The 25,214-nt window shown below is 52.3% G+C and overlaps 10 protein-coding genes across 10 annotated transcripts; 3 read left to right on the top strand and 7 right to left on the bottom strand.

Moving 5' to 3' along the window:
• Positions 1-177: 177 nt before the first annotated feature.
• Positions 178-780, top strand: CKM354_001215000 (uncharacterized protein; the record flags this gene model as incomplete). The annotated part of the gene is made up of 1 exon (XM_044807663.1): positions 178-780. One exon carries the CDS (start codon positions 178-180, stop codon positions 778-780), a length of 603 nt encoding a protein of 200 aa, XP_044663598.1.
• A 4,136-nt stretch (positions 781-4,916) lies between these two features.
• CKM354_001214900 (uncharacterized protein) lies at positions 4,917-5,402 on the bottom strand (the record flags this gene model as incomplete). Its single annotated transcript, XM_044807662.1, has 1 exon — positions 4,917-5,402. One exon carries the CDS (start codon positions 5,400-5,402, stop codon positions 4,917-4,919), a length of 486 nt encoding a protein of 161 aa, XP_044663597.1.
• Positions 5,403-6,283: 881 nt separating this feature from the next.
• CKM354_001214800 (uncharacterized protein) lies at positions 6,284-6,910 on the bottom strand (the record flags this gene model as incomplete). The annotated part of the gene is made up of 1 exon (XM_044807661.1): positions 6,284-6,910. The coding sequence occupies one exon, from the start codon at positions 6,908-6,910 to the stop codon at positions 6,284-6,286; it is 627 nt and encodes a 208-aa protein (XP_044663596.1).
• Positions 6,911-7,673: 763 nt separating this feature from the next.
• CKM354_001214700 (uncharacterized protein) lies at positions 7,674-9,517 on the bottom strand (the record flags this gene model as incomplete). The annotated part of the gene is made up of 2 exons (XM_044807660.1): positions 7,674-8,644; positions 8,710-9,517. The coding sequence occupies 2 exons, from the start codon at positions 9,515-9,517 to the stop codon at positions 7,674-7,676; spliced, it is 1,779 nt and encodes a 592-aa protein (XP_044663595.1).
• Positions 9,518-10,567: 1,050 nt separating this feature from the next.
• Positions 10,568-11,330, bottom strand: CKM354_001214600 (mitochondrial 37S ribosomal protein RSM18; the record flags this gene model as incomplete). Its single annotated transcript, XM_044807659.1, has 2 exons — positions 10,568-11,151; positions 11,204-11,330. The coding sequence occupies 2 exons, from the start codon at positions 11,328-11,330 to the stop codon at positions 10,568-10,570; spliced, it is 711 nt and encodes a 236-aa protein (XP_044663594.1).
• Positions 11,331-11,757: 427 nt separating this feature from the next.
• Positions 11,758-14,067, top strand: CKM354_001214500 (uncharacterized protein; the record flags this gene model as incomplete). The annotated part of the gene is made up of 1 exon (XM_044807658.1): positions 11,758-14,067. The coding sequence occupies one exon, from the start codon at positions 11,758-11,760 to the stop codon at positions 14,065-14,067; it is 2,310 nt and encodes a 769-aa protein (XP_044663593.1).
• Positions 14,068-14,765: 698 nt separating this feature from the next.
• Positions 14,766-16,565, bottom strand: CKM354_001214400 (uncharacterized protein; the record flags this gene model as incomplete). Its single annotated transcript, XM_044807657.1, has 1 exon — positions 14,766-16,565. The coding sequence occupies one exon, from the start codon at positions 16,563-16,565 to the stop codon at positions 14,766-14,768; it is 1,800 nt and encodes a 599-aa protein (XP_044663592.1).
• Positions 16,566-17,137: 572 nt separating this feature from the next.
• On the bottom strand, positions 17,138-17,993 carry CKM354_001214300 (uncharacterized protein; the record flags this gene model as incomplete). The annotated part of the gene is made up of 2 exons (XM_044807656.1): positions 17,138-17,848; positions 17,922-17,993. 2 exons carry the CDS (start codon positions 17,991-17,993, stop codon positions 17,138-17,140), a joined length of 783 nt encoding a protein of 260 aa, XP_044663591.1.
• A 663-nt stretch (positions 17,994-18,656) lies between these two features.
• On the bottom strand, positions 18,657-19,282 carry CKM354_001214200 (uncharacterized protein; the record flags this gene model as incomplete). The annotated part of the gene is made up of 4 exons (XM_044807655.1): positions 18,657-18,701; positions 18,754-18,875; positions 18,943-19,035; positions 19,093-19,282. 4 exons carry the CDS (start codon positions 19,280-19,282, stop codon positions 18,657-18,659), a joined length of 450 nt encoding a protein of 149 aa, XP_044663590.1.
• Positions 19,283-23,287: 4,005 nt separating this feature from the next.
• Positions 23,288-24,238, top strand: CKM354_001214100 (uncharacterized protein; the record flags this gene model as incomplete). Its single annotated transcript, XM_044807654.1, has 1 exon — positions 23,288-24,238. One exon carries the CDS (start codon positions 23,288-23,290, stop codon positions 24,236-24,238), a length of 951 nt encoding a protein of 316 aa, XP_044663589.1.
• Positions 24,239-25,214: the final 976 nt, after the last annotated feature.

Below are 25,214 nucleotides of genomic sequence, written 5' to 3'. Positions count from 1 at the left end.
TGGCGTCATGCGGCACATCCTGCATGAAAAGCTATAGCTGCTCGATCATCAGCCAGAAGCGAGACTCCACTTGCGTGCACTTATATAGAAGCTCAGTACCTGATACGTTTGCATCACAGCAAATGCACGACACTTCCGCCCACCTTTCACCAAGCGTATTTCAAGCTTCGCAAAATCATGTCATCCTACAGAACAAATGCCTTTGTGGCTGATGGAGATTTTGGGGAGGCCACGCGGGAACATCCGGCCATGGCATTTGGCGAAGAAGTAAGACGTCTGACAGCAGCGAGCGTAGCTATACCAACGGACTCCCAGGCCACCAAGCTTTTCGATAGCAGAGACCACCGCACCATCATGGAATGGATCACCGAGGAACTTGGTGTCGTGCAGCCCGACGGGACCCATAGCAAAGGCAATGCACAAGAGAACTTCAACAACGCCAAGCAGGTGTACGACAAGCTGCTCACAGATCACCGACATGTGCCCGTCTCGACAGTCGTGGTTGAAACCAAAGACGGATACAAAGTCATGACGCATGCCATGATGTGCGGGAACCTTCTTGCTGTGTCGGCGCTTAACCCAACCAAAGTCTCTGCTGCTGATGGAAGCAAATGGGACTTGACTGTGCCAGTCTTTGGTGAATTGGATCTGGTAAAGGATGCGAACGCGAAGCATCACGGACTTCTCGTACGACAGGTGAAATTCGTAATCGATCAGAACGAGATCTTGAAAGGAGTCCAGGCTAGAGGTCTGAGCATACCGAGTTTCCTTCAAAAGTAAGCTGGACTTTGTGGAGACTACACAGAACTCTTACCACGTTGCACGATGCATTTCCCATTTTCATCCACCGCGCGCGCCAAGCTCCCTGCAAATACACATGGTGGCCTCTTGAAGGGAGATTATGTGCAATCGTCTTGCATGCCAGGACATGCCATGCACCCCTAAAAGCCTCCAGGTAGGATTTCATCCGTCTGAAAAACCTGTGAGACAAAAATTGAAGAAACCTCACCCCTCTCTCAGACCCACTGATGTGGAACAAGCAGTTCTGTTTGAAGATTCAACGCCTACATTGCAGATATCTGAAAGAACGTGGTTCTTGCAACAATGCCGAGTGTACTGATCCCATTACGCGCGCGATTCCCTTAGTCCAAGGTCCACCTTCAGATGGCAGAAAGCGACCAAGAGCGAAGCTTGGGATAAGAAGACGGGACTGACTAAGCTTAGGATCAGCGAGGCGGCGCTAGAACTTTAGTGACTCCATGACGACCAAATCTGGCTTCTAGGCGTGTGGCTGACATGTGTAGCGAGTGAAGGCCGAGCCAGACCACAAGGCACTGAATTGCGCTCGTTTGCAAGCCCGCTCGGACCTTGATGTTCTCATGACTCTGTAGGCTCAACTGCAAGTTATGCAGAGAGACCCTGTCGGTCACTCCAGACCATTGTCGTGTAGTTGGGGGAATTGGGCCGCAGCCGTTCCTCGGTAGTATTTTGGTACGACAATTCAGTAAGTGAGCATAGGAAGCTACACGAGTGTTTTTTCTCCATAGCAAAAGTTCGCACTCATTGCAGCTGTGTCACCCTCCGAATGTAATGTTCTGCCGCATCATTCGAAAATTTGCAGTCGCCCCCGTGGCAAAGCAGTAAGCCTAATAGTAGAACTATAGCTAAGCTCGTCTTGCTCGGTATTTCGAGACCTTAGTACTACTAGATTGATTCGGCATATAATGCCGGAGAACGCACGAACTCTCCGATGCTCCTCCTCGTATTGCCAGTTACGACGCATCCTGCTGTTGCTTGGCGTGTCCGAGATGTAATGCTTGGCTTTCAGCCCCCTGACCCTATCGCATGCCGCGATTTAGCAGAGGAGTATCTGTCCAGTCTGAGAGGATGAATGGACACGTGCGTTTCACCTCAAGCCGGCAATGGATCGTCTTCGGCGTGATGGGATGAAGCTCTCTGAATATCCGGTACGAGTGGACTAGTGCTCACGTCTGTTTCCAGAACAATTCCTTGGCAGGTCTCGATGAACTATAGCTATAAATACAGAAGATTCTCTCACTTTGTTGCCACCTCTCTTACGACTAGCAAACTACAAACATGTATTCATTTACCTTCTGGACCGCTCTGTTCCTTGGCTTGGCCGCTGTTAATGCGGCAGAACTCCGCTTGAATTGCGGACCTAATTCGCGAAACGGAGGCTACAAATGGTCGAATTGTTTGCAAGCTGACATCGACCGCTGCAAGAGCGTGTGCGATCAAGAGGTATGTTGTGCTATCGATATTCTTCCATCGTCTATGCTATTGAAATCGCTCACAAATAGATTTAGTGCGTTTGGCCGTATTGGGATGCCTCTGCAAGGTACAGGAGAGCTGGTATTGCTCTACGAGACAAGGTTATGCTAATCGTGCCAATTAGGGATGATGGGAAATGCGATTGCTGGTGTGCACCACCGCTTTAGATGTTGTTCTACCAGAAGCGGTCTCCGTAGGTCTATTTCGAGGCTGCCACTTGATCAAACTGTGGACGGACAGGGGACAGGATCATGTGGAGCACAAAGTTGTTGCGAAGGAACTGGGCACACAGCCTCTGCATATCTGGTTGCATGCTTTCGAAACACCGCAGTCTTTTCATCACGTCAGCGCGGTTCAGACAAGACGTGGGGCCGAACCATGGTGAGGCGCAAACCGCAACGTCGGATGGATGAGTCTCACTGAGATCGGCCAAGATAGTGCACGAAGGAAATCAGTTGAAGCCACAAAGATGCTCAGTTGCCAGACAAAATTCCATTGGCCCAGCTTACATATGGCCGTCGCCCACTGTCCTGGGTTCCGACCACGGTCCGTTCCCATCAGTACATCCTTCTCATCTGCTCCATGATCCCTTGTCTCTTTATCCTTGTTACCTGTGTCCGCTTGACGTCTTGCTCACCTTACTCCAGCTATAGGATTCAGCTCCCAACATTCTTCTCCCCGCTAATAAAAGCCCTCAAGAGAACCTGGCCCTACGTATGGCCTGAGAGGTGCTGGGCTGGCACAACGTGATGTGGAAATCAAGACGCGACTAGCGGTCCGGAATGGCGCCGGTACTCAACTACGAAGCTCAGTGCTCGCTGCCGCAGGAGGCGTCGGAAGAGTTTCTCCTCACATGCCTTGATCACCTGAACTCATTGTCCCTGCCTTGCTCAATAGATGTTGCAAGTCCCAAAGAAAGAAGGTCAAGCGACGGTCGGAACGAAGGAAGCAGAAACGCGAGCAAGGCTCTGACTGGCAAGGCCGTCGCGATTCTGTTCAAGGCCGAGGGAACAGAAGGTATTCATCGCAAAACGCCATCATGACTGGGCTGAATGCAGCAGATTACTTGTCCACAACCAGACGGCGGTAGTATGGAAAGGTGCCAAGTATTCACGAGCGTGCTTGATCCTGTTCCATCTCATCTTTCTCCAACATGACAAATGCAAACACGATGAGCTTGGCTGTGGTAAAAGGGGGCTTCTTGTCCGTCGATAGCCATGGCTTGATCAAAGTTGCTGCACCATCACGAAGCGGATTCGGCTCTGGCGTATACATTAATGGCGCTGTTGAGATTGAAAGAGTACTGCCATGCGACATTCCCCGCAAGTCGACGGTTCCGTAAAAGTTGTGAGGAGTTTTGTGTTGTCGAATAACGTGCGGACGGAAGGATCGGAAAAGTTCGAGACGACCCAGCTGAAGCGAGGGTCGTGCTCCGTGGATGACCGGATCGATGTCGTGAATGACGAGCGCAATAGTGAGCACGTAAGACCTGAAGCCGAAGGTGTTGAGGAAGCAAAGCCAACATTGATGGAAAGCGCGCGCGGAGAGTCGCAAGACAACCACTCTGGAGCATCACAACCTCCGATAGACCAACACGCGATGCTCGTCGCGCATGGTGCAGCACTCGCCGCCAACATCCGCTGCTGCTGCAACGGTGCTGATGCGCTCTCCCGAGACGTCACGTGGAGGGTTTAGATCCACGTACATTTTTCCGTCTCCTGCGCCTGTGTGGTAGAGCTGACTTCTTCAATCCTAGATTTCCATCTAGAGACTTCCACAACGCCAAAGCCAACCAAAGTCTCCAACGGGTGGAATCTCAGGCCGGTAGACAATCGATCATGTTTAGCCCTCCGAACGCTGCCTCTTCAACGCCGTATCGAGACTAAAGGCAGTGAGATCCAGCCCGAAATGCCGAGCTGGACCTACAAGAAGGGACCTATCGGCAGCAAAAGCGCACCACCTCGAGTTTGTCAGAGTTTCAACGTCGCGAGCACCCTTCAACGGCGGCAACGGTGGCCTACGACCCCTCAAGGAGCGCAGCCCATCCCAATAAAGTAAGCACCAGACCAAACGCTCAGGTCGTCCGATGCCAGGAATCCTACCGTACGAATGAGCGACGCGAACACTGGGATACTGCTGCCGCCGCTTGATCTGTGGCCTTTGACATCAATCAATAGATGCTGACCAGCCTACGTTGGATGTGGTACGGCATGGACCCACTGCTGAAACGTTTGGCATAGAGAAAAGACGCCAGTGGGATTCCTGGTTCGCAAGACGCTGAAGATGTCATGCTTGGTCTTGCAGCACGAGCAAGACGACTTCGACCTTGCTTTCACGTAGGCATTGGGATCGATGGGTCGTACTCAGAACGACGACGAAGCGACACAGGAGCGTGGTGGATTCGATAACATTGCTTGATTGAGGGGCGAGTTCTGCCTCAACCCAGTCCTGGAGATCTTGTCCGTACTACAATGATCGCATCGATTTCACGCTTTCATCCCAAGATAGAACAGCATCATCCCCCGCGATCTCCGTTCGATACATTCCCAGCCGTTTGTCAATCAGCGCCCGTTTTTCGATCTTCACACTCCTCTTTCCCCTAGCACAGAGGCGATGTAACACCCTCAAACCTGCCTCTTTGTCCCTCTTCTCACATGAACCCAGATCCAGACGAAAGGGCCGACCAACACATAGCCTACGAGTACATCACCGAGCAAATGTATCCTGTCACCTGGATTCGTGATCGCCATCACAGTCATGGCAGTCAAGTGTGCCACATTGCACCAAGCAGCAAAGTCCAGGAACAAGGCGTGATCCAGCGGTGCATTCGCGGCTTTAATCAAAAAAATGCCAAGGACCAAATTGATTGCCGCAATCATTTTCTCGTATTGCTCAGCTCCTCCTGGTCCCCATCTGAGAAGAACTTCGAGCCACAAGGGCGTGGAGAGTCGCAGTGATGATGCCACGAATGCGAAGGTGAAGAAGACAACGAAGCCCCATCCAAGGAGAAGAATGGAAGGCCGGAGAAAAGCGGTGTTGTGCGTGGCAGTCGAGGGTTGGCCGATCGTGTGAGCTTGTGCTGAGCGAATGCTCTCGTATGAAGGAGCCATGATGGAGACGTGATTAGCGGTGATTGTATGATCCAGACGCACAACAAGTGGAGCCTTCCAGTGGTCAATGGTGCGGCGAGTTTATGTCCGTCATTGACCAGCCTCGGTTGCTGCACGGGTGATTTATCAGTAATATGATTACTTTGACCGAGGTGCTACAGCGGATAGTGAGTTGCGCGAGTAAAAGCCTTGCGAGCGTTCTCTGCCAGGCAACTGCTAACAATATGGTCGAAGCGTCTTGGCGGCACGAGGTTGATTAGTGAGCTTTTGCAAAGCTCAAGCGAAAAAGCGGTTCGCTGAAAGTAGTCACATGGGAAAGCACAGCCTCTGTCCGCGGCCGCGAAGGTATGAAGGTCCATGAACCAAAGAGGAGATATAGAGGTCCTAAAGCTTGACATTTCAGCAGATTCGGGAGTCCATATGCACTGTCTTCTTGGTCCGAGTTCTGCTTTCCTGGAAACAGAAGGTGCTGCACTTCGTCAAGGTCACAGAGCAGCTCTGCTGTCATTCTCAATGTCTTTGCTCTCATTAACGAGCGACCGATCTAACAGGAGACATTTTAGTCATGCACGTCGAGTAGGAAACACTTCGGACTAAAGCAGCAAGCTTTAACGTCCTTCAAACAGTCTTTGTGGATGTGTGATGATGGATGAGGACATTGAGATTGACTAGAAGGCCACAGGTAAGCAGAAGGTGACTTTCTGCGAGATGAGCATCACAATTTTGTATACTTGTTGCTGCAGTGTCGAGCGTTGCGAAACCTTCAGCTCCATTACGTCTTCTGTTTTGAGCAAGAGTAGTCATCTTGGTCACAAAAAATGGCTATCGAATCAGACCGGGTGCTCAATCGGTCCAACAATATGAACGACACATAAAATCTTTTATGGTCCAGGATTGAATTTGTACGCCCACGCCAGCTGAGGTCCATCGAAAGGCTCATGGATCTTGAATTGAAAGTCCATGCAACGATCGCGATCTACACTTGGCGAGATGCGTGATGCGGCCCAGACAGAAAGCACTTGTCCTTTGGAGTCCACTGGGCAAGCAATCCAATCCTGCCCTTCAAACTTCATGATCCCATCGTAGTAGTTGCTAAAGCCCTCGAACAGAGGCGGGCCACCCAGAGTCTTGTTCGTTTCGGCCTCGGTGTAACTCAGAACGCCAGCGGGATATCCATTGGCCTCGTCACCGCTGTCGACATACACTCGCTGCCCGCCAGGAACCGCGACCGAGAGACCCAGTCCACCTTCAGAGTTGACATATGTGAAGATGGTATTGTTCGTGGCGTACTCAGTGGTATCGCCGGCTGGTGGTGGAAGTGTGCCTGTGGGTCTGCCGCCAATGTAGAACGATCCAAGGTCGGCGTTGATGCTTTGTCCATCGATTTGACTGCCAGTCTTCAGTGCTGTGGCGGTGACGCGAAGAGGATCTTCTGGACTGCTGCCTTTTTGAGGAGCTGGAGTGGCAGCAGCCAGCGTGGCAAAAGCAATTGCGAGAGCGGAGTACATTTCGAGACGCTAATTCGACGTTGTGGCTTGAGAGGTGAGGTCAAGTTCAGATGGTTTTGAATGTCCTTGCCGTGAGTTATGTGGCTTCTCCTATGTGGCAAGTGCCGAAAGATGATCTGATCTGGGTGGACTGTCGGGAGAAAGTGGCAACCCTGTAAAGATGCTGTCATTCTCAAACTAGCAGTTGCACATGCCTTCCAGCGCTGATCTTGCCAAGCCTACAAATACGAGCTGTTGTATTCGCTCGATGAAGTGCAGCGTCTGTGGCTCATCGTGTCGGTGTTCCTGCCGTGAGGAGTAGGAGCCTACGTACTGCTCAGATTTGTATAGATGCACAAAGTACGCAGAAGCTCGTCGTCCTGCTCAAGGAGCAGCAGTCTAGAATCACGCACTGCTTCAGGGGATGGTTGCTTAGTGTGAGCTAATTCGCGCAGATGCAAGGTACCCATGCTGGCTCAGCTCATTAATGGAGGGTCATCATACTGGGGCAACCTCGTTGTTCACTTTGAAACGGTCAGTATCGACACCATGTACTTGACGATCTTGCGGAAGTCGCAACAAGAAGAGCAGATTTACAGGAAGCCGGAGTATCACAGGGGTACGCTTTCCACGCCTGGCTATTCACAGAAATACAAATAGATCACCATAATTGCAATGACACCAAGCCTCCGTCAACATCACATACAGCTGTCTCTGCCTGATATTCTCATAGTAACGACGACCACCGCCTCAAGCCCAAGAATTCAATTTCCCAAACGTCCTCTCAAGCGAAGCGCAAAACCTTGCCCAACTCCCCAACAATACCAATCAATTGATTATCATGATATCTCCTCCCAATAACTTGTAGGTTAATCGGCGCATTCTCAAATCCTCCCTCTTCCCACAGTTGTCTCACATGGGCATCCTTCTCACTCAACGCCTTCCAGTCACCATTGTACTTTTCATTCCCTTCCACCTTCACAGGCGTAGGAACAACGATTCCGGGATAGTCGACGAAGTTCCACAGTGCAGTATAGTTCCAATAGAATGCCGTATCATGCTTACTCGCAGGCCCAACAAAACACGGTGCAAGTACAACATCCACATCTTGTTCATTCCAGCTCTCCACGAATTCACACCGGAATTCATCACGTTTGACGCGCTGCAATGTGATTTCCGTAGCAGTCTGCTCTTTCTCCGGACCTTCAGGATCAACGAAATCAGTCGTCATGGGAGAGAGCACCGTCTTGGTCAGAGGATGCATCGGCTCTCCAGTCTTCTTGAGAGCAACTTTCGTGTTGATGCCTGCGTCAGGCCAGTACATCTCGCCGATATACTTCATCGCTAGGTCTGCACGGTAAGGCTTGAAAGGTTTGAGGACGAAGTTCGAGTCTTTGCCTAGACGTTCCTGGGCCCATTCGAGAGCTCGAAGGACGGGAGGTTGAGGTGTGATGACACCGTCGTTGAGCATGATGCCGATTTTGATGGGTTGGTTGGGTCGTGGAGTCGAGAGCCCGGTCCATGGGAAGGGAATGATGCGTGGGTCGTGGAGGTATTGTTTACTGCCGACCACGATCTGCATGAAGAGTTCGACGTCGCGGAGAGTACGGGACATGGGTCCAATAGAGCAAAGGACGTTGAGTTCTGCTGGGAAGCCGATGGGTATCATGTCTTTCATCGTGACAGTGTAGGATGTTGGCTTATACCCAAAGACCCCGCAGAAGGCTGATGGTCCGCGGATGGAACCTCCGATATCTGCACATTCCATTGTTAGCAGGAAGCACATCGAGGACATGCGGAAGGATGGTATATGAACTCACCAGTCCCCAATCCCAACACACTCCCTTTCATCGCCAGCAATGCGCTCTCCCCTCCCGTCGACCCTCCCGACGACAGATTCACGTTATGCGGATTATTCACCCTCCCCACCCACCCATCACTCTCCAAATGCATGATACCCTGCGGCTGATTAGTCTTGACATAAAACACAGCGCCCGCATCTCTCAAAATCTTCACAAGCAAAGAATCCTCTTCACTCCAAGCCCTGGTATCAAAATACCCCCAGCTCGACCAATGGCCTCTGATCGCCATATGCTCCTTCACACCAATTGGCACGCCATGCAAAGGACCAACAGTCTTCCCATGAGTAGCGAGATACTCGTCCAGGTATCTTGCACGCTCCAAAGCCTCGTCCATGAAATACTGCGTGAGACAGCAAGTAAGCTGATGGGCGATGGCGGCACGTTTGCAGAATGCTGTGGCAACGGCTACAGCACTCAACTCCTTCTTCGCGATTGCAGCTGCCAAGCCCGTAGCATCGTACTGCTCTGTAATTATGATCTCCGCAGGAGTCAGTATTCCACATGTCGAGGGAATAGAAGTAACGTCCAAAGGCGGGTTTTCGAAGAAAGACTCCGGGAGCCAAAATTCCTTTGGAATTGAAGCTTCAAGTTCAGCGATGACTTTTTCGCGTTTCTCTTCAAAAGCCGGAGTTCCTTTCGGCACAGGGACAGGTTGGAGGACGTGCATAATGGCTTTGCTGTTAGAAGTATTGGCGTTGCTGGACGATGAGGAAGGCCTTGTGGGACGATTATTGATCGCACTGGTAATGCTGAGATTTCTCTGCATGACGGAAAAAGGGAGATCGCCTCATCGGTCAAGGCTGGCGATTCTTATAACTGTTGTCATTGAGCGCTGATATCAATGGCAGAGATAGTGGAGAGCGGTCGCCGTCGCTATCATGGCAGCCGGCCGGCGGCCTATCTAGACCTGATCAGTTCAATGAGAGGGGTTGCTCTCAGCGTAGAATTACCCAAAGAGCTTACCCCAGTGCTGTGTCATGGTATGGATCCATGTTGCTACCAGGATCGCCGCACATGACTATATCAGCCTCCGCTCGTGGTTGTTTAGACTTTTGCGAATGCGCAGCTTCCCGCTTGTCCGTACGAGCTCGCTGCAATCGCAGAACTTGTCAACACAGGTGTAGTATAGGGCAAATCGGCGGAAAGTCAGCAAGACGAGTCCCGAGTCCTTTGCGTGTGCCGCCGAAATCAGCCAAGTGGAGGAAGTGTGGTTGGTCACGCCAAGACTGTGTTGCTGATAGCCATTGGCATCGAGACTACGCAGCTGAAAGTGTGCAAGTGCAAGAATGTGCAGTTATGGATCAAGCATCTTCATTGAAGCTGCTATCCCTCTCGTGCCCGGCATATGCACGGCTGCTGTTGTCCCTGCATTCTGCCCCGACCGATGTGCTGCCCGAGCAAGATGTCCTAGCCTGGAGGTGCCGATGTGTATGGGGGAAGAGGAACCTCTGGAAGGTGAGTGTCTGAGGGTGCTGGTCAGCGAGGCCATTGCAGGTCAAATGAGGGACGTTGTCAGAGAGCAATTGGTAGACGTAGTCGATGGATGTTGCCGACGTTCTCCGTGGCGGCGCTGCTATGCTGGATGCTGAATGCATCTAAGGCAGCCTCCATTGTACCTCGTGGCAAGGAGGCATGCTCCTGTGGCTGAACGCAGCGACCGACGTCCCCAGCTAATCGTACATCGCTCAGCGCACTCTTGGCTCTTTCCAAGTTCATAGGATAATTCTGATCCATCAGTGCTACTCTGACCCTCGACATCCGAGCTGCAGTTCCCCTGTATTCTTTTCAAACTCGTTATTGCCCCTACTCTTTTCCCTCAGTATCCTCTCGCCCCAGTCTTATTCTCGATCCGCAAGATTTCAGGATGACGATGCGTGCTCGGCATCAGAATGCCCACCCCGATCGCCCTCCGGACAGCCTTGGCCATCCTTCTCTGATTCACGGGCCGCAGATTTGTCTCATTGCTGTGCTTGATCCTGCCCATCTCCGAAACATACTCGCTCATGATGGAGAAGTTCTTGTATAAATCGATGGGCTTCAAATTCAGCTGGTCTACCACATCATACTTGGGCTTTGACCTCCTCCGCAGCTTCTTCCACTTTGCCATTTCAATGCCAGTCAAATCATGCGGAGCGTAGACGTCGCCAGCTTTCCACTTGCGATGCGCCGCTTGTCGTTCCAGATCCTGCCTGTTCCAACCGCGCTCCGTGTCGAGGGCGAGTTGTCGCTGCACTTGCAAGCGACGTGCTTCACCTGCGAGTTGAATCGCAGATCGGGCCAGCGTAAAGTTGGGCGATTCGGTGGGAGATTCGGAGGAGGGAGTGCTGGCGATGGCAGCGGGGGTGGGGCGGGAGGCAGTGGCCGGTTTTGTAGATTGCGATGCGCTGTTGGAGAAGAGGTCTGGATGCTGTTAGACGTACTATCCGCAGACGAGGACTAGATATATTCATACCAGCCACGGCGGCCGTTGCGTTGCTCTGCTGCCTCGTCGCCGGTGATGTCGCGAAAGAGCGACGGCATTGCTGGCAGATAGGTTTGCTGCGGATCGCCAGGCGGCGTAAGGACTGCTCGAGCGACATGGCGGAGGTGTGATGATGCGGTAGATGTGTCGTGTGCTCGATGGGGGTGTCGGCGAGGAAAGTCGTCGCGCTGCGGCGTGAGCGGAGATGCCAAGACAAATGCATCGAGACGTGCATGCGATGTATCTCGCCCGCATCATCCATGGAGCTCTCCCCTCCGCCTCCCACAGTGCTGTCTCCGCCGGCGAGGACGATATAGACCGGCAGCGGACGACTCACTGCCTATGGACTGACGATGCCCACCCACCTCACCCGCTACGTCCTCCGACGAATCCTCGCCAACGAGCCCATTCTCCATCGAGCGTGTCCGCGGCGGCAAGCATATACCTCCCTGAGCAGAACAGGAAATGGCTCTCGATCATGGACGGCACAGCATGGCAGAGCAGTGGCTTCTGCCGAGCAGCGGAGGACGTTCTTCGATCTCAACATGTTCGGGCCCAAGAAGAGACAGGTGAAGGAAGCTGACCTGGAGCCTGGCATGGAAGAAATGATGCATTTGGCGAAAATGCAGCGCATGAATGCTCGTTTGCCTCCGCCTGAAGACATTTCCCAGGCATTGAAGCAATTCTTTCTATCCACTCACTGCCGTGTCAACGACCGCGCCGCCAAACTGGTTGCATCAAGTCTCGAGTATTGCTGGGCTGCTGAAGAACAAGCCTCCTCCCCACGCCGTTTCATATCATCGCAGCTCTTGATACGCATTACGAAAATATTGAGAAAGACTCGCGCGCCAGTCACCGAGGCCCACCTCAGACTCTCCTCCTTGGTTCTTCAGAAGGGGCAATCTCTTAATGGCGCAGTTCGATACAGGGCTAACCTCAGTCACATCAGAATGCTGGGCTTGGCCGGCCACTCTTTATCAGCCCGTCAGTTGGTCGAGCAGATAGAGAAATCCGGCTTCGCTTCTATAGAGCGCGTCAGCCCCAACGAAGCCGAAATCGATAACGAAGACGCAGAGGAGGGCACAGCGAGCACAGCACAACACCTGGAGTCATACTGGATCACAGCCTTGGATGCCGTGTCCAGAGGCAACAGTGAGCGCGATTTGCTTGAGACACTGAACATGATCAGTGAACGAGAGTCGCTCCGCCCGCGTCCACAGCTTCTCGCACATCCCATGCTCGCATTCTATCTCCGCACCACAAATCAGGAAGCCGTGCAGACATGGTGGAAGCAATACTGGGATTCTTCTACGGAGCTTGGCTATGGCGACGAAGAAAACCAAAGAAGTCTGGCGTTCAACTTTGACTCTGTGTTGCGGTGGTGCGTCTCCCACCAACAACTCGAGTTCGGCCATCAAGTCGTGCGGCAAGCCATGATCAACAATCCTCCCAAGCCTTTGTGGGATGCCATCTTCATCTGGGCTGCTGCCACTGGAAAAGGCGCAGACGAAATCGGACGCATGATGGACGTTATGAAAAAGTCCAACGAAGACTTCTCGGATCCCACGGAGTGGAGGCTGCCCGATATCACCACCATCAACGGCTTGGTCGAGTATGCCACTTCAAAACAGGACCCGTATCTTGCGGAGCGATTCATCGCTCTGGGACAAGCCAGAAGTATCGAACCCGATGCCCGCACATATCAACTACAGATACAGTATCGCTTGAGGGTCAATGACGTGGATGGTGCTCTCATCGCGTACAAGAATCTGCAGGCCATGGACCTCTCCTCGAATGAAGACGTGCCCACGGTGAACGAGCTCATTGTGACATTGTGCCAGAGCAAGCGTCACGACTTTGATACAGTCATGAATGTAGCCATGGATCTGGCAGATCGGAGGGCGCGCTTTGAGCCATCCACTGTGACAGCATTGGCATTGTTGCATCTCAACCGCGACGAAATGCACGACGTGATTGACCTGCTCAACACACACGCTCACCACTACTCTTCTGCAGAGCGCGACAATATTCGATCTACACTTCTCGACTTCTGTCTCAACTCCAAGACTCCAACGTCCCGTGCGTGGGACGCGTACAAGATTCTAGGAACAGTGTTCGATGAGATGCCACGATCGGAGCGAACCGCGGTCATGGCCAGCTTCTTCACCCGTGAGCGGCCCGACATGGCAGTCTTTATCTTCAACGAGATGCGTCGTCACTCACGAGAAGACACTATACCGGTAATCGACACATATGTAACTTCCTTCCTGTGCTCCGCAAAGCTGCGAGATCTCGACAGCCTGGAGCTCATTCACAATCAACTGAAACTCGACTACAATATTACCACCAATACGTACCTTCAGAACGCCATGATGATCGCATATACTGCCTGCGGTCGACCTCGGCAGGCACTGGCGTTCTGGGACGACATCGTTGCTTCCAAGGAAGGTCCGACCTACAACAGCATTCACATCGCTCTACGTGCATGCGAGAAAGCGCCGTTTGGCGACTTGCGCGCCAAGCAACTGTGGGCAAAGTTGAAGCAGATGGGTATAGAGCTGGACCAATCCATGTGGGCATCGTATGCCGCCGCCCTGGCTGGCAATGGTGACATCGATCTGGCCCTCGAGAGCGTCGAAGAGGCGGAGGGAAAGAACGAGGTCGTCGTTGACGTCTTCTTGCTCGGCAGCCTATACGATGCCACTGCGGGTCATGCCGAGAAGCAGGATGAGGTGGAGTCCTGGGCCACAGGGAAGTTTCCGGACGCATGGGAAGGGCTGGAGAAGATTGGTATCGAAGTCAACGAGCAAAGTGGGAAGAAGTTGCCCAAAATCGATAGGAGTGTGACGCCTTGAAGCATTCCGAGAATACTCGATGCCTATCCTCGCCAACCTACGGGCCCACCGTACGTGCTTGTCACCATAGGGGGCCATTGTGCTCCAAATGGGATCCCGCCGCAAAGATGAGTGCTAAACCTGATCAAAGCTGAGAACCCCTCCCTCCGCCACGAAGCAGTACGGCTGTCTGCTGATGCCCAGCCACGGTACAGCAAATCCCGCATCGGTCTATTTGAATAGTCAACCTCTGGCACTGGAATGGAGTCCACAGTGCTCGATTCCACGCAACAGACTCAACGCCTGCCAAGTGTTGCCATCAACCAAGCAGCCACAGCTGAATTGGTCCTGCTGCCGAGATGGAATACATGGCCCGCCACCTGTGTCGATTTGCAGTTCCTGAGTTGTGCGACAGGAGTTGGTGACTGTGCACGGCGACGAGGACGAATGCGATCATTGTTGGCAGACCAGTGTCCGATCCCGATCGGCGTTGCGCTGCCTGTCTCAAAGATGCCGGATAAGAGGAGCATGCGGATGTGGGCCTTTCGTTGTTGTGCTGATACTCGTGGGCCGATTTCACAGCTGGATTGCTACAGCGTTCACGATGCGCAAATTGACAGACATGTCTGTGCTGTGCGCCACTGTTACCTCAATAAATGCAATGCAATGCACTTGTTGCAGTCAAAGTCGGAGCAAGTGCCATCTACGGTATCTAGTATCTAAGCGTAGACGGGCTGCACCTTACCGCACACCCGCTGCAGAATTCTGTCTGGCAGCACAGATTCATACACCGTGTCGACCCAATTCGCAACGACCTGTCTCGTTATGGCCGGATCAATTATTTCCTCCACACTGAAGTGATTCGCTGTCCGGACCGGGTTCATCAACCGCCTGTACATTGTCTCAAGTCCCTTATATCGTGCCTGTCTTGCTTCGACGCCCTTCTCCTTCTCTATCTGTCGTAGCTCATGAGCATGCCCGACTTCAATTCCGCCGTCCAATGGCAAAGACCCCCATTCTCCACTCGGCCAGGCGACACGACTATGCGGATCTCGACAATCGACAATGACTCCTCCCGCCACTCCGTACGTCTTTCTTACAATGACGCTGAAAATGGGCATCGTGGTCGTGTAGTAGGCGTTCGTAAGTTCAACTCCCCATCTCATGGTCGCTGTGCGCTCTGCTACCGTTCCAACCGCGTAGCCCGGTACATCGACGAACTGCAGGAGTGGCAAGTTGAAGACATCGCAGAATTTTAGATGCCGAATCAGCTTCTGGCTCCCGGCGGCGTCGAGCGCTCCTGTCAGCACTTCGGGATTATTGCCGAAAATCCCAATCGGCTTCCCGCCGAGTCGAGCAAGACCGCAGATTGCTGTTCTGCCCCAGAGAGGCCCGATTTCGAACCATGAGCCCTCATCCACGACTGTTGAGATAACTCTTCTCATCGAAAACATTCTTTCACGTTTCCGTGGAACAATACTCCTCAGCTCCGCATTCTCCCTCGCAACATCATCTCTACTCTCAACGACAGGGGGCATCTGTGTTCCACAATTCGGCAAAAATCCCAACACAGTCCTGATCTGCTCGAAACACTCTTTCTCATCCTTCGCCAGATTATCAATCGTCCCATTCGTACAATGCATTCCCGGCCCACCCAAATCCGTAAAACTCAACCCTTCTTCAAACGTAGCCTTCGCCACAACATTAGGCCCCGCATTAAACAAACTCCCAATGTCTTCCGCCATAACACTGAAATGACAACTCACAACCCTCGCAGCACCAAGCCCAATCGCAGGACCCAACACAGCTCCGAGATTCGGAATTCCAGCATTCAGTTGTGCCTGCACGATATCGAATCCCGTCATAGGCGGCACATATGAATAACCTTGTTTCTCAATACTCGTCACCGAACCTCCTCCCGAACTCCCATCCGTCAATTTAATCATTGGAATCTTCAACTGCAAAGCCAATTTCTCCGTATGGACCGTCTTAGCCATCGAATGACCATCCTGATGACCCGCTCGAATGGAGAAATCATCAGCAGTAAAGACGACTTTCCTTCCATTCAGTTTCCCAAATCCTTGGACATTATTGTGAGGAGTGAAAGCCACTGGTTCTTCTCTGATGCCTCCAGATCCGACAGGTTTCCATGTTACGTGACCAGTAGCTTCGCCGATTTCTTGGAAAGAGTCTTTATCGAAGAGGAGATTGATTCGTTCGCGGACCCAGAGCTTGCCGTCTTGTTTTTGGCGAACGTACCCTCGACGGGAGAGATCGGGGGTGCTGGCGAGAGTGCGAAGTTTGGTCAGGTGGCCGAGTATGTCGCTGTAGTCAGCTGGGAGGTCGTCGTCGTCTTTCTTTGCCTTTCTGCGGCGACGGACACCAGTGTTGGGAGCTGTCTTTTGTTGGCTTTGGTCTTCAGACTTTGTATCTTCTTGATGTGATGATGAGGAGAGATGTTCGGATAATTGATTCGCTCGGCTGGTTGCTGTGTGGGATCGAGATTTGGTATCGGACATTGTGCTTCGAGAATGTGCTTCGATTTCAGGGTCAATACAGATTCACACCGATGGGCAATTTTTTTGTCATCCTACACCAATGAATTGCAAAAACGTTCGATGGGCAATGCCTTTCTGTCAGATATTTGGTCACGCTTGGAAGAAGACATGTCGTTGAGTTGTTGCCTCGGCAGTCAGAAAGTGGGGTCCCGAAACGCATGCAACCCGCGTTTTGCCATGCTGGAATCTCTTGATGAAAGGCGACTATTTTCACCTAAGAGAATCGACATCTAAGTATTGCTTGGAGGGAGTGCGAAGGTGCATAGCCTCGAGCACTCCACAGTGATCGGAGTTCCATCGGCTCCGCACGCCATTTGATCGATAGTCATATCGGTTTGATAGCGGTGCAGGCGAAGACTGGACATGATATAGCGTGATCATTTTGATTGTCTGGCTAGATGCATCGCAATCGATTGTCCTACCCACTCCAGGCACAATATTGAGTCGCCACGAGCCTATCTTCAACCATTGTCCTTTAGCGTTCCTGCTGGCATACATGACTTTTCGTACCATCTTAATCGCAACCCGCTGATCTACAGCGTATGATCGGCCGCCAGCCCGCGAAGGTACTGTGCTCCGGACAAGGTCACCCATCGAGCGCTCAGATCATGTAAGAACTTGCCAAGCCATCTTTCCAATGGCAACACGATTCCACTGTTCCTCTCAGTCCACTGAATGGTCTCCGAGGAAAGAGTAGCGCCTTCATTTCGTGGTCGCAAGGAGATGACCAAGAGACCCTTCACAGCATCGAGTTGTGCCGGCGGTCGAATGGCAAGTTCGACGCGAAGAGGAGTTCGCTTGACGACTTCGTACGCTCCGTTGACCAGATCCCCCTTTACGAAGCTCAGATTGTTAATATAGTCCGTCTTGAAAGTCTCACGTTGTCTCGCAGAACCATACGCCAGCCACACAAACCAGCCGGCTGGAGTCCTGTTGTGCTGGATAAAGTTGTTGCGGAGCAGGCCGGTGAAGTCGGCCTCCAGGTCAGCGCTGAGCCCAATCGTCACATCTTTGATATGCTTCGTCACCTTGTCGTGTACAGTACGGTAAGCCTTTGCATTCTCAGTCAAATCCTTAGGAACATTCTCAATCTCGCCACACTCGACGGAAGCCCACAGGGAACCGGTGCTCGGATGTGTGTGAACGAGTTGTCGTCCCAGATAGAAGTGGTGGGCCAGCGGGAACAAGACGATACCAGCTACAGTCGCAGCGCCTCCAGCGAGCAACAGTCGCGAGTTGCGGTCCTGTTGAAGTGTTTCAGTCAGCGGGGAACCCCGGCGCGGGCTTGATGCGTTGTTCGATTGCCGTACTACTCACCTGCGGCAGATACTGTTCAATGGCTCTGCCTGCTTCCTCGACATAGCGCTGCACATCCGCCTGGAACGACATTGTTGACTATCGCCGACTCTCGAATTGCTCCTGCTGCATTGCACACCGCAGATTGCAACAGAGGGAGTAGGAGAGTTTGTGATGGCCCTAGTGACGTAAAATTGCTCGTCGGACGGCTTTCCCTCGGCTCAAGAAAGTCGCGCAACACGACTTTTCCCGAAATTCACTTGGCCTTTGCATCAACACCTATCAATTCTGCTACACACATGTGAAAGTGGATGCAGAGGATCGTGGTTCACTCACACGAGGGAAGCACGTGGGAGCAGCTGTGAGTACCCTTCTTGGCAAGTTCGTGGTGGACCTCACCTTCAAGCTCACCAGTCCGTCCAGCCAAGCGCTCCTGGCCACTTTGCACAAATACACATCCAAGGCGAGATTTCGTAGCGGTCCAACTTGGGACTTCTTGTGAACATGCACACTGTGTTTCGAAAATCAATAAGTCCCTGAGCTACGATTTCGTCATAAACTTAGCCGGATACTAGCACTAAACATACAGTGAGAATAATAAGTATTAGGAATACCCCAGGCATTCCACGTCCAGCCCGTCGTACATGGTATCACTTCCAGTTCCTGATGTCTGACCTCATTCCAAATCCTTCATACTCGAACATCCATCGTGCCCGGCTCCCCGGCACATCCCATCGTGACAAGACCGACAACCGTTTAAACAGCACCAGCGACGCCGAAGCAGAGCTTGCAGTCGTTGGACTAGAGATACGTTAGTGAAAGCACATCGGAAACACGATCATTGGTAACCTACCAGGTTGGAGCCAATTGCAATGGCAGCAGCGATGCAAGATGTGTCGTCCTGAACATCACGGCCAAGCTTGATAGCAGCCCAGACGCACTGGTTCAACAAACCGGCGGAGTTCATTGCGCACCCTGCAGATGTATTGTCAGCACATTGAATCTCAACAATTTCTTGTCACAGCAAATGGCGATGACTTACTGAAAGCACGCGTGTAACCGCAGTGCAGGCCGGGGACCATGGCTCTCTTCTCAATGTCTGCAGCTTCCTTGACATCGACAAGATCAATCTCTCCTGCGTTTGGGTCAGTCTTGAAGTTCGTAAGTGAGATCGTCATTGCTTTATGCTTACCATCGTTGATGAGATTCTTGAGGACATCGAGCACATCGATCTGCTGCACTGGAAGACTGCCAGAGAGCTTGTCCAAGCTGAGAGGGCAGGTGAGTGGAGTGGTGAGGTCGAGATCGGTGGCGGCTCTTGCTGGGAGCATGGCCGCGTTGATGAGCGGAAGAGCAATGGAGGCGATGGCGAAGAACTTCATTTTGAATGAGTGATTTTGGATGGTTGAGTCGAAGGACGGTAGAAGTCGGTATGGTCTGGGACTGTTGGGCTGGAGTGTTGTGCTGCTGGTGCTGATGAGGAGTTCCTTGACAGCGAAGGCACTGAGGCTTTATGCTTCTCCTCGTGGACGGTGTCGCTTCCGACATGCGGCGTCTATCTAAGACAAGAGCGTTGAACTCATCTTACCGCCAAAGGGTGCAGCGACTCCGTTGGAAGAAAGAGGTTAGTACATGAGCGCACCACCTCTTCACTTCTAAAACCAGTCAATGCTCTGTGGGGAGGATGTGAACCAGTCCGCGTGCTAACCATTCACGGTCCACAGTTGCTATCATGGCGCTCTGGGCCCTCCGTGGTAGGTCTTGCTTATCCCCCACAACACCATTTCGCGCTGTTTTACAAACAACCATGATGGTATTGGATCGCCTTGTCCTCGTATCCTTATCCGATGGCTGAGAATGAATCTCTTCTTAGATCAAGCGCATTCTCGCGATGCTTGGCCCGAAGTTGACGCTCTTCACCATCAGCTTTTGCTACACACTACTCGATGGGCAATTAAACCACAGTGCGCCTTCCAGATAACGTCGTGCTGCTGCTGTCACGTGGCTTGCTAGCCGCAACACTTGAGCTGTCGCGTGCCTGACTAGATCGATCGACTAGGATGAATATGTCACTAGAGCTCTACCCTCGCATTTCCCCCGAGCTTATGTGGCCTAAGCTCTCAGAAACTAGGATGAATGACGCTCTTCTAGAAGCTTGATCTAAGCTGTGAGGTCAGCACTTGAAACCTATGTATGCCCAGCATAGCAGAGCTGCAGAGGGCAGTACATGGATCGAAATGTCGAACTTTGTGATCGTTCAGATGTAACAGCCTGCCAACAGTGTCTCCAGACATCTGCACAATTCATTGCAGAGACTAAATCCGTCTATCCGGTTCATGTGGGCGAGTGGTTGTGCATCAATTCGGCTCGAAATAATTCCGTACCCAGCGCCGAAGTCTCGGCGACTAAATTTGCATGTTAGTGTAACGAGTTGTTTCTATTCACATAACACAGCTGTTACTCACTTCGATAAGAGATCTCGGACTCAACTTCATGTCCGGCAGTGTGTCGCTGCTGTTTCACTGTGAACACACTTCATAGCAGGACAATTGCACATAACCGATGACTATGCAAGGAGTCGGCCTTCGTATATTCTACCCCACGAGATGCCAACGGAGCCGTTTCATGCAACCGGCAGAGGTGAATGAACCCGTGAGCCTACCACTTAGTACGTGCCCGAGTGTCACCTTCGTGAAGCCAGCTGCGGATCCAATATCATCGGGCACCAGATATCGCACCGGGTTACAATCCACCCGTCGTATGCGCTCGTGTGACCACTTGCCTGAATCCGACCTGCAAAACCGTTCGCATTGCGATTCTCGGTTGAGAGCAAAACACGAGATTGAGGCCCACTGCACGTGGCTCTAATGCTGTCCTACATTTCGGGTCCGGGTCGGTACAGCAATGGCTCATTCACAGGGCAGTCTTAGACTGAAACCGATTAGTGAGCTGGCTTACATATCTGTGTAGTCACTGAGCCCTATGGCTAGCTTTGAACCGTCTTAGTACCAGCCAGTGCGGTAGCGTTCAATCGCACACGGACGAGGTTGAACTGTGCTGCTCAGGCTTGCCCCATACCTTTGCGGTTTGACGGAGCTTGGACTCGCTACACCACTGCACGAACCTCCGATCTGCTCACATGGCTGATACTGCCAGAAGCCAAGTTGCTTGAGAAGAAATTCGAATGAGTGTCACAGTGGGTGGGAAGAGCATGCTCCTGAGAGTCCCGTTTGCTGACATGCGCTTCCCGCCCAGGAGTCGAAGCCATATCGTCGCAGCATGAGTAATCATGGGAACTAAGTACCTGACACTAGTTGGGACCAGAAAGAGAGACCACCAAAGTATTCCGTATCGGGCCTGTTGCTTCACCGCATTTACCCCAGATGGCCAAAGAGCAAGATAAGGCTACCGTGCACCTACGAGCAATCGGGCCGTGCTAGTTGTGCTTTGACATCGAACGAGACCGACAGAATGGGGGATGCTCGACGCTCCGTTCATCGGGTCTCCAACCGTTCTGCCTCTTCGTCCAGCGTCCTCTACGCCCAATTTGATGATCGAGTTGATCCCCCACGACTGTCACTTGATCAACAACTTCGTATTCGCGACGCACTGGGGCAGTCCAGACGCAGTTCTGGAAGCTTCAGCCCTGGCGGTCACTCAAGCTACGACGCTTCGAGTCAAGAGCGCACCACTCCGTCGAGCCTCGAACGCTGTGGACTGATAGGTTGGTCGCGCTGAGTCGCCGTTGATCAGCCTCGACGACCTGTATGTGTGCCACTATGGTGCACTGACAGTTCTGGCGACTCGTCTGGGATGCCACTGATTCGTTAAAGATATGCAACGCAAGCGAGAGCGTTTGGTGACAAACTCGTCGGGAGGTGTTGACACTGATGGCTGGATAACGAACTCGCCATGCTACCTTGGAGATACTACGGTCTCAGCCTCGTGATTTTGCTCGATGCAGTGTTGGCTGTCGCCCAGAAAGTTTGTGAGACTGGACGAGCAAGTGATGCCGCTTGGTGGGAGATGTGTTGTGAGAGCGTGGAATGCAAGCAATATCACATTTCCGACCCCTGACTTCGGAAAGCCCTGCAAACTTATTCTAATGATTCGATCGATGAAAGGTGGATGGATACTCAGGTTCTTCATCGGTGATGTAGTGTAGAGTTCCCATCTTTGTTCAAACGCAGCTGAACGCTCGCGAAGACAAGTAGACTATTCTGCGACAGATCAAGTTCCTGCTTACCACGTTCCTCTGTGCCTGTCCCTTCGTGTAGCTCTGCATACCACGTGTTGGTTTCTTTAGGCTTCGTCACTCACGCAACGCATCAGTCGCCTCCTGCCTGTCGCCCCTTTTAGGTACATCGCGGTCGCCTTTGGTCCTTGCTGCCGCACGAAGAGTCGGCTCGTAAGCTCGCTGAGTGCGAACAGCTACGCACTGTTCAGTAGCGACCTCGACTATCGTGTCCTCACGTCATCTAGACTCCGCATCCGCGCTCTGAACTTCAGCGGAAGAATCTACCTGCGCATGGCCTCATTGCCAGCTCGTTGCAACGACCTATTTCGATTGGGCGGCCTGGAAGTTCATCAAATGTCACTTTGAGGTGGCCGACGGCGTTGACGTCTCTTTTACATCTTGCCGGCTCACACACCTCCACGATGTAGACCTTGAACTGCCAGCTTTAGGACACTCGAGTGGATTTCCTTCGTAAGGCTCTCTGTCTACCGTTCCACATCCGTTTTGGGAGCTCCGTGAACTTTGCTCGACGCTGCTCCATCGCAGTTCCGATTGATGACTACCATCTACTGAGCAGAACAGAGTCCAACAGTACCACCATCCATGAGTTCCAAATGTTCGAAAATCTACAGCCTGATCGGGTTTTCGGGTCTAGTTAAGCTTCCGAGAAGGGTGAAGTGCGCCAATCATAGATCTTGGCGGCGTTTGTCCCTTAAGGTACTCGTGGTGACTCTTGTTTCATGTGAGGTTAGCTTTGAACACTCGGCGCAACTTTGAAGCATGCTTTGTAATGCCCTGCCAATGCAATGCTGCTCTTGGATCATAGGGTTTACTGTGAGCAAGGTTTCTTGGCGGAGAAGTCGGTTCACAGCACTTCCAGACTCGGCCATGGCGCTCCCGCTTTGGCACACGGCAACATCAGTCTGTCCGGATGTTTGGTGACGAAACGGCAAGGCATCGAAATGCGTCCCGCATCCATCGTGAAGCGGCAGAGTATTGAAATGTAGCCGTGTCCTGGATGCATGGGACCACAGAGACTTGAACGAGTTAAAAGAGCGCTGGCCCATCTTCCTAAAGCGATGCAGCAGCTCGGTCCGCCCATACAGATCTTTCAGCACGAATGACAATCGCAACAAGCAATCGAGGAACCATGTCCAATAAGCTCATTCTCGCCGTCGTTGGGGCCACTGGCACTCAGGGCGGCTCAGTCATGGACAATGTCTTGTCCAGGCCAGAGTTAAGCACCAAATACACTATTCGCGGCATCACACGCAATCCAGCTAGCGATAAGGCCAAAGCTCTGTCTGCGAGGGGAGTTGAAGTCGTCAAGGCCGATCTGGACGATTTGGAAAGTCTCAAAGCCGCTTTCTCTGGTACTTGGGGAGTCTTCGGCGTCACCGACTTCTGGTCCCTGGGTTCGAAAGCACGCGAGATCCAACAAGGGAAGAACATCTTCCACGCTTGTCAAGCTAGAAACGTCGAACATCTGGTCTGGAGTTCCTTGCCAAATGTCACCAAGCTCAGCAATGGGCGACGACACCTTGTCGACCAGTTCGACGGGAAAGCAGAAGTGGAAGAGTCCATCGAGTCAAACAAAGGCAGCATGATTGCGAGCTACTTCATGCCAGCAATGTTCATCGACAACATGAAGCAGACAGTGAACGACCACGGCCACGGTCCCGTAATGGCTCTTCCTTTCCCGGATTCAAACATTCCGATCCCTTACATCGATGCCAAACGCGACGCAGGCAAATACGTTCTGGGTCTTTTCGAAGCCGGTGAAAAGGCAAATGGTGTCAAGGTGCAAGGCGTCAGCTTCTGGACGACTCCAGCGGAGCTCGTTGCTGCGATCGGAAATCATGTCGGCAAGCAAGTTAATTTCGTATCTCTGCCAGGCGAGGTATTCGCTTCATTCCTGCCGGAAAACATGAAAGATCCTGTCACGGACATGCTTCTGTGGGTAGGAGAAGACAGCTATTATGGTCGAGGCAGTGAGCTGAAGCAGTCGGAGAGCGAGACTTTTTTGGTGAAAAATGCGGAGTTGCAGAGCTTGTCTGGCTTCTTGGAGCTGGGTGGATCTTGGGGATCTTGGGGTATCTGAGTAAGCTTCCTATAGCAAGAGAAGGTACGATGATTCTGTAGTCAATATGCAAGCCGCCAGTACCTCTTGTCGGACACCTAGAGTCGTAGCAAAGTGGAAGTCTACAAACGTGCATACTCGTCAGCCTTCCGTCGCAGCTTCGGATGCTTGCCGTCCCATTCCAGCACACAGGAACACCTTGAGTAAGTGCTGCGTGCCAGAGATACAAGGATGAAGACGCGATCCAATTTACTTACAGAAAAAATAGTCTCGTAGGCGTGAATATCCAGCGAGATCTCAGGCCGGCGTTCGGCATAACAGTTCGCCCGGTGCCCCGTGCTTTTCAGTTCCCTCACGCGCCACCTCCACCAGGAAACTTGCATCTACGAGGGGGGCCTCTGCGTTGGCCGCGCTTCGAATCCCTCTTCTGACCGCTCTGAAGCCGTAATATCTTTTCCTGCTCGAACTTCACTCCGAAGATCGGTCAACAATTTGAGGCAGCCGGAATGGCGCAGTACCTCACTTCGAAAAGTGTCCAACAATTTGAGGCAGCCGGAATGGCGCAGTACCTCACTTCGAAAAGTGTCCAACCTCCTTCTGGGTCACCCCAAGCTTCAGCGTGCCCAGGCAGCTCACGCATATTCCGCCTTAGCTGCTGTGACATAGCAAACGAGGCTTTGTCAGTTTCCACGCCACCATCTGACTGCAGCTGTGCAGACCGCCGAAAGCTATGTTCGAGCTTTTTGCCACCTCTTTGAGCTGGGCCTTATCATGACCATGTCTACGTTCTCTATACCGCACAAAAGTCGCGCAAAAGTTGCTGATGCGATTCTGGTTTGTATAAATAGATTACTGGCTGAACTTTATGCCCGGCACTCTACTCACGGCCAACAGGATGCTAAACCCAATCTCCAGCTGGCGGCTTGTGGTTGCACAGATCTTCGACATGCAGCATCAACTCATGCTCAGCCACAGCCTCGAAGAGGATCCTTGCACA

Source organism: Cercospora kikuchii (assembly GCF_019650295.1).
Source record: "Cercospora kikuchii DNA, contig_00008, whole genome shotgun sequence".
Lineage (NCBI taxonomy): Eukaryota > Fungi > Ascomycota > Dothideomycetes > Mycosphaerellales > Mycosphaerellaceae > Cercospora > Cercospora kikuchii.
Note: the sequence above shows the minus strand (reverse complement) of the source record. Positions and strands in the feature narration are given on the sequence as shown.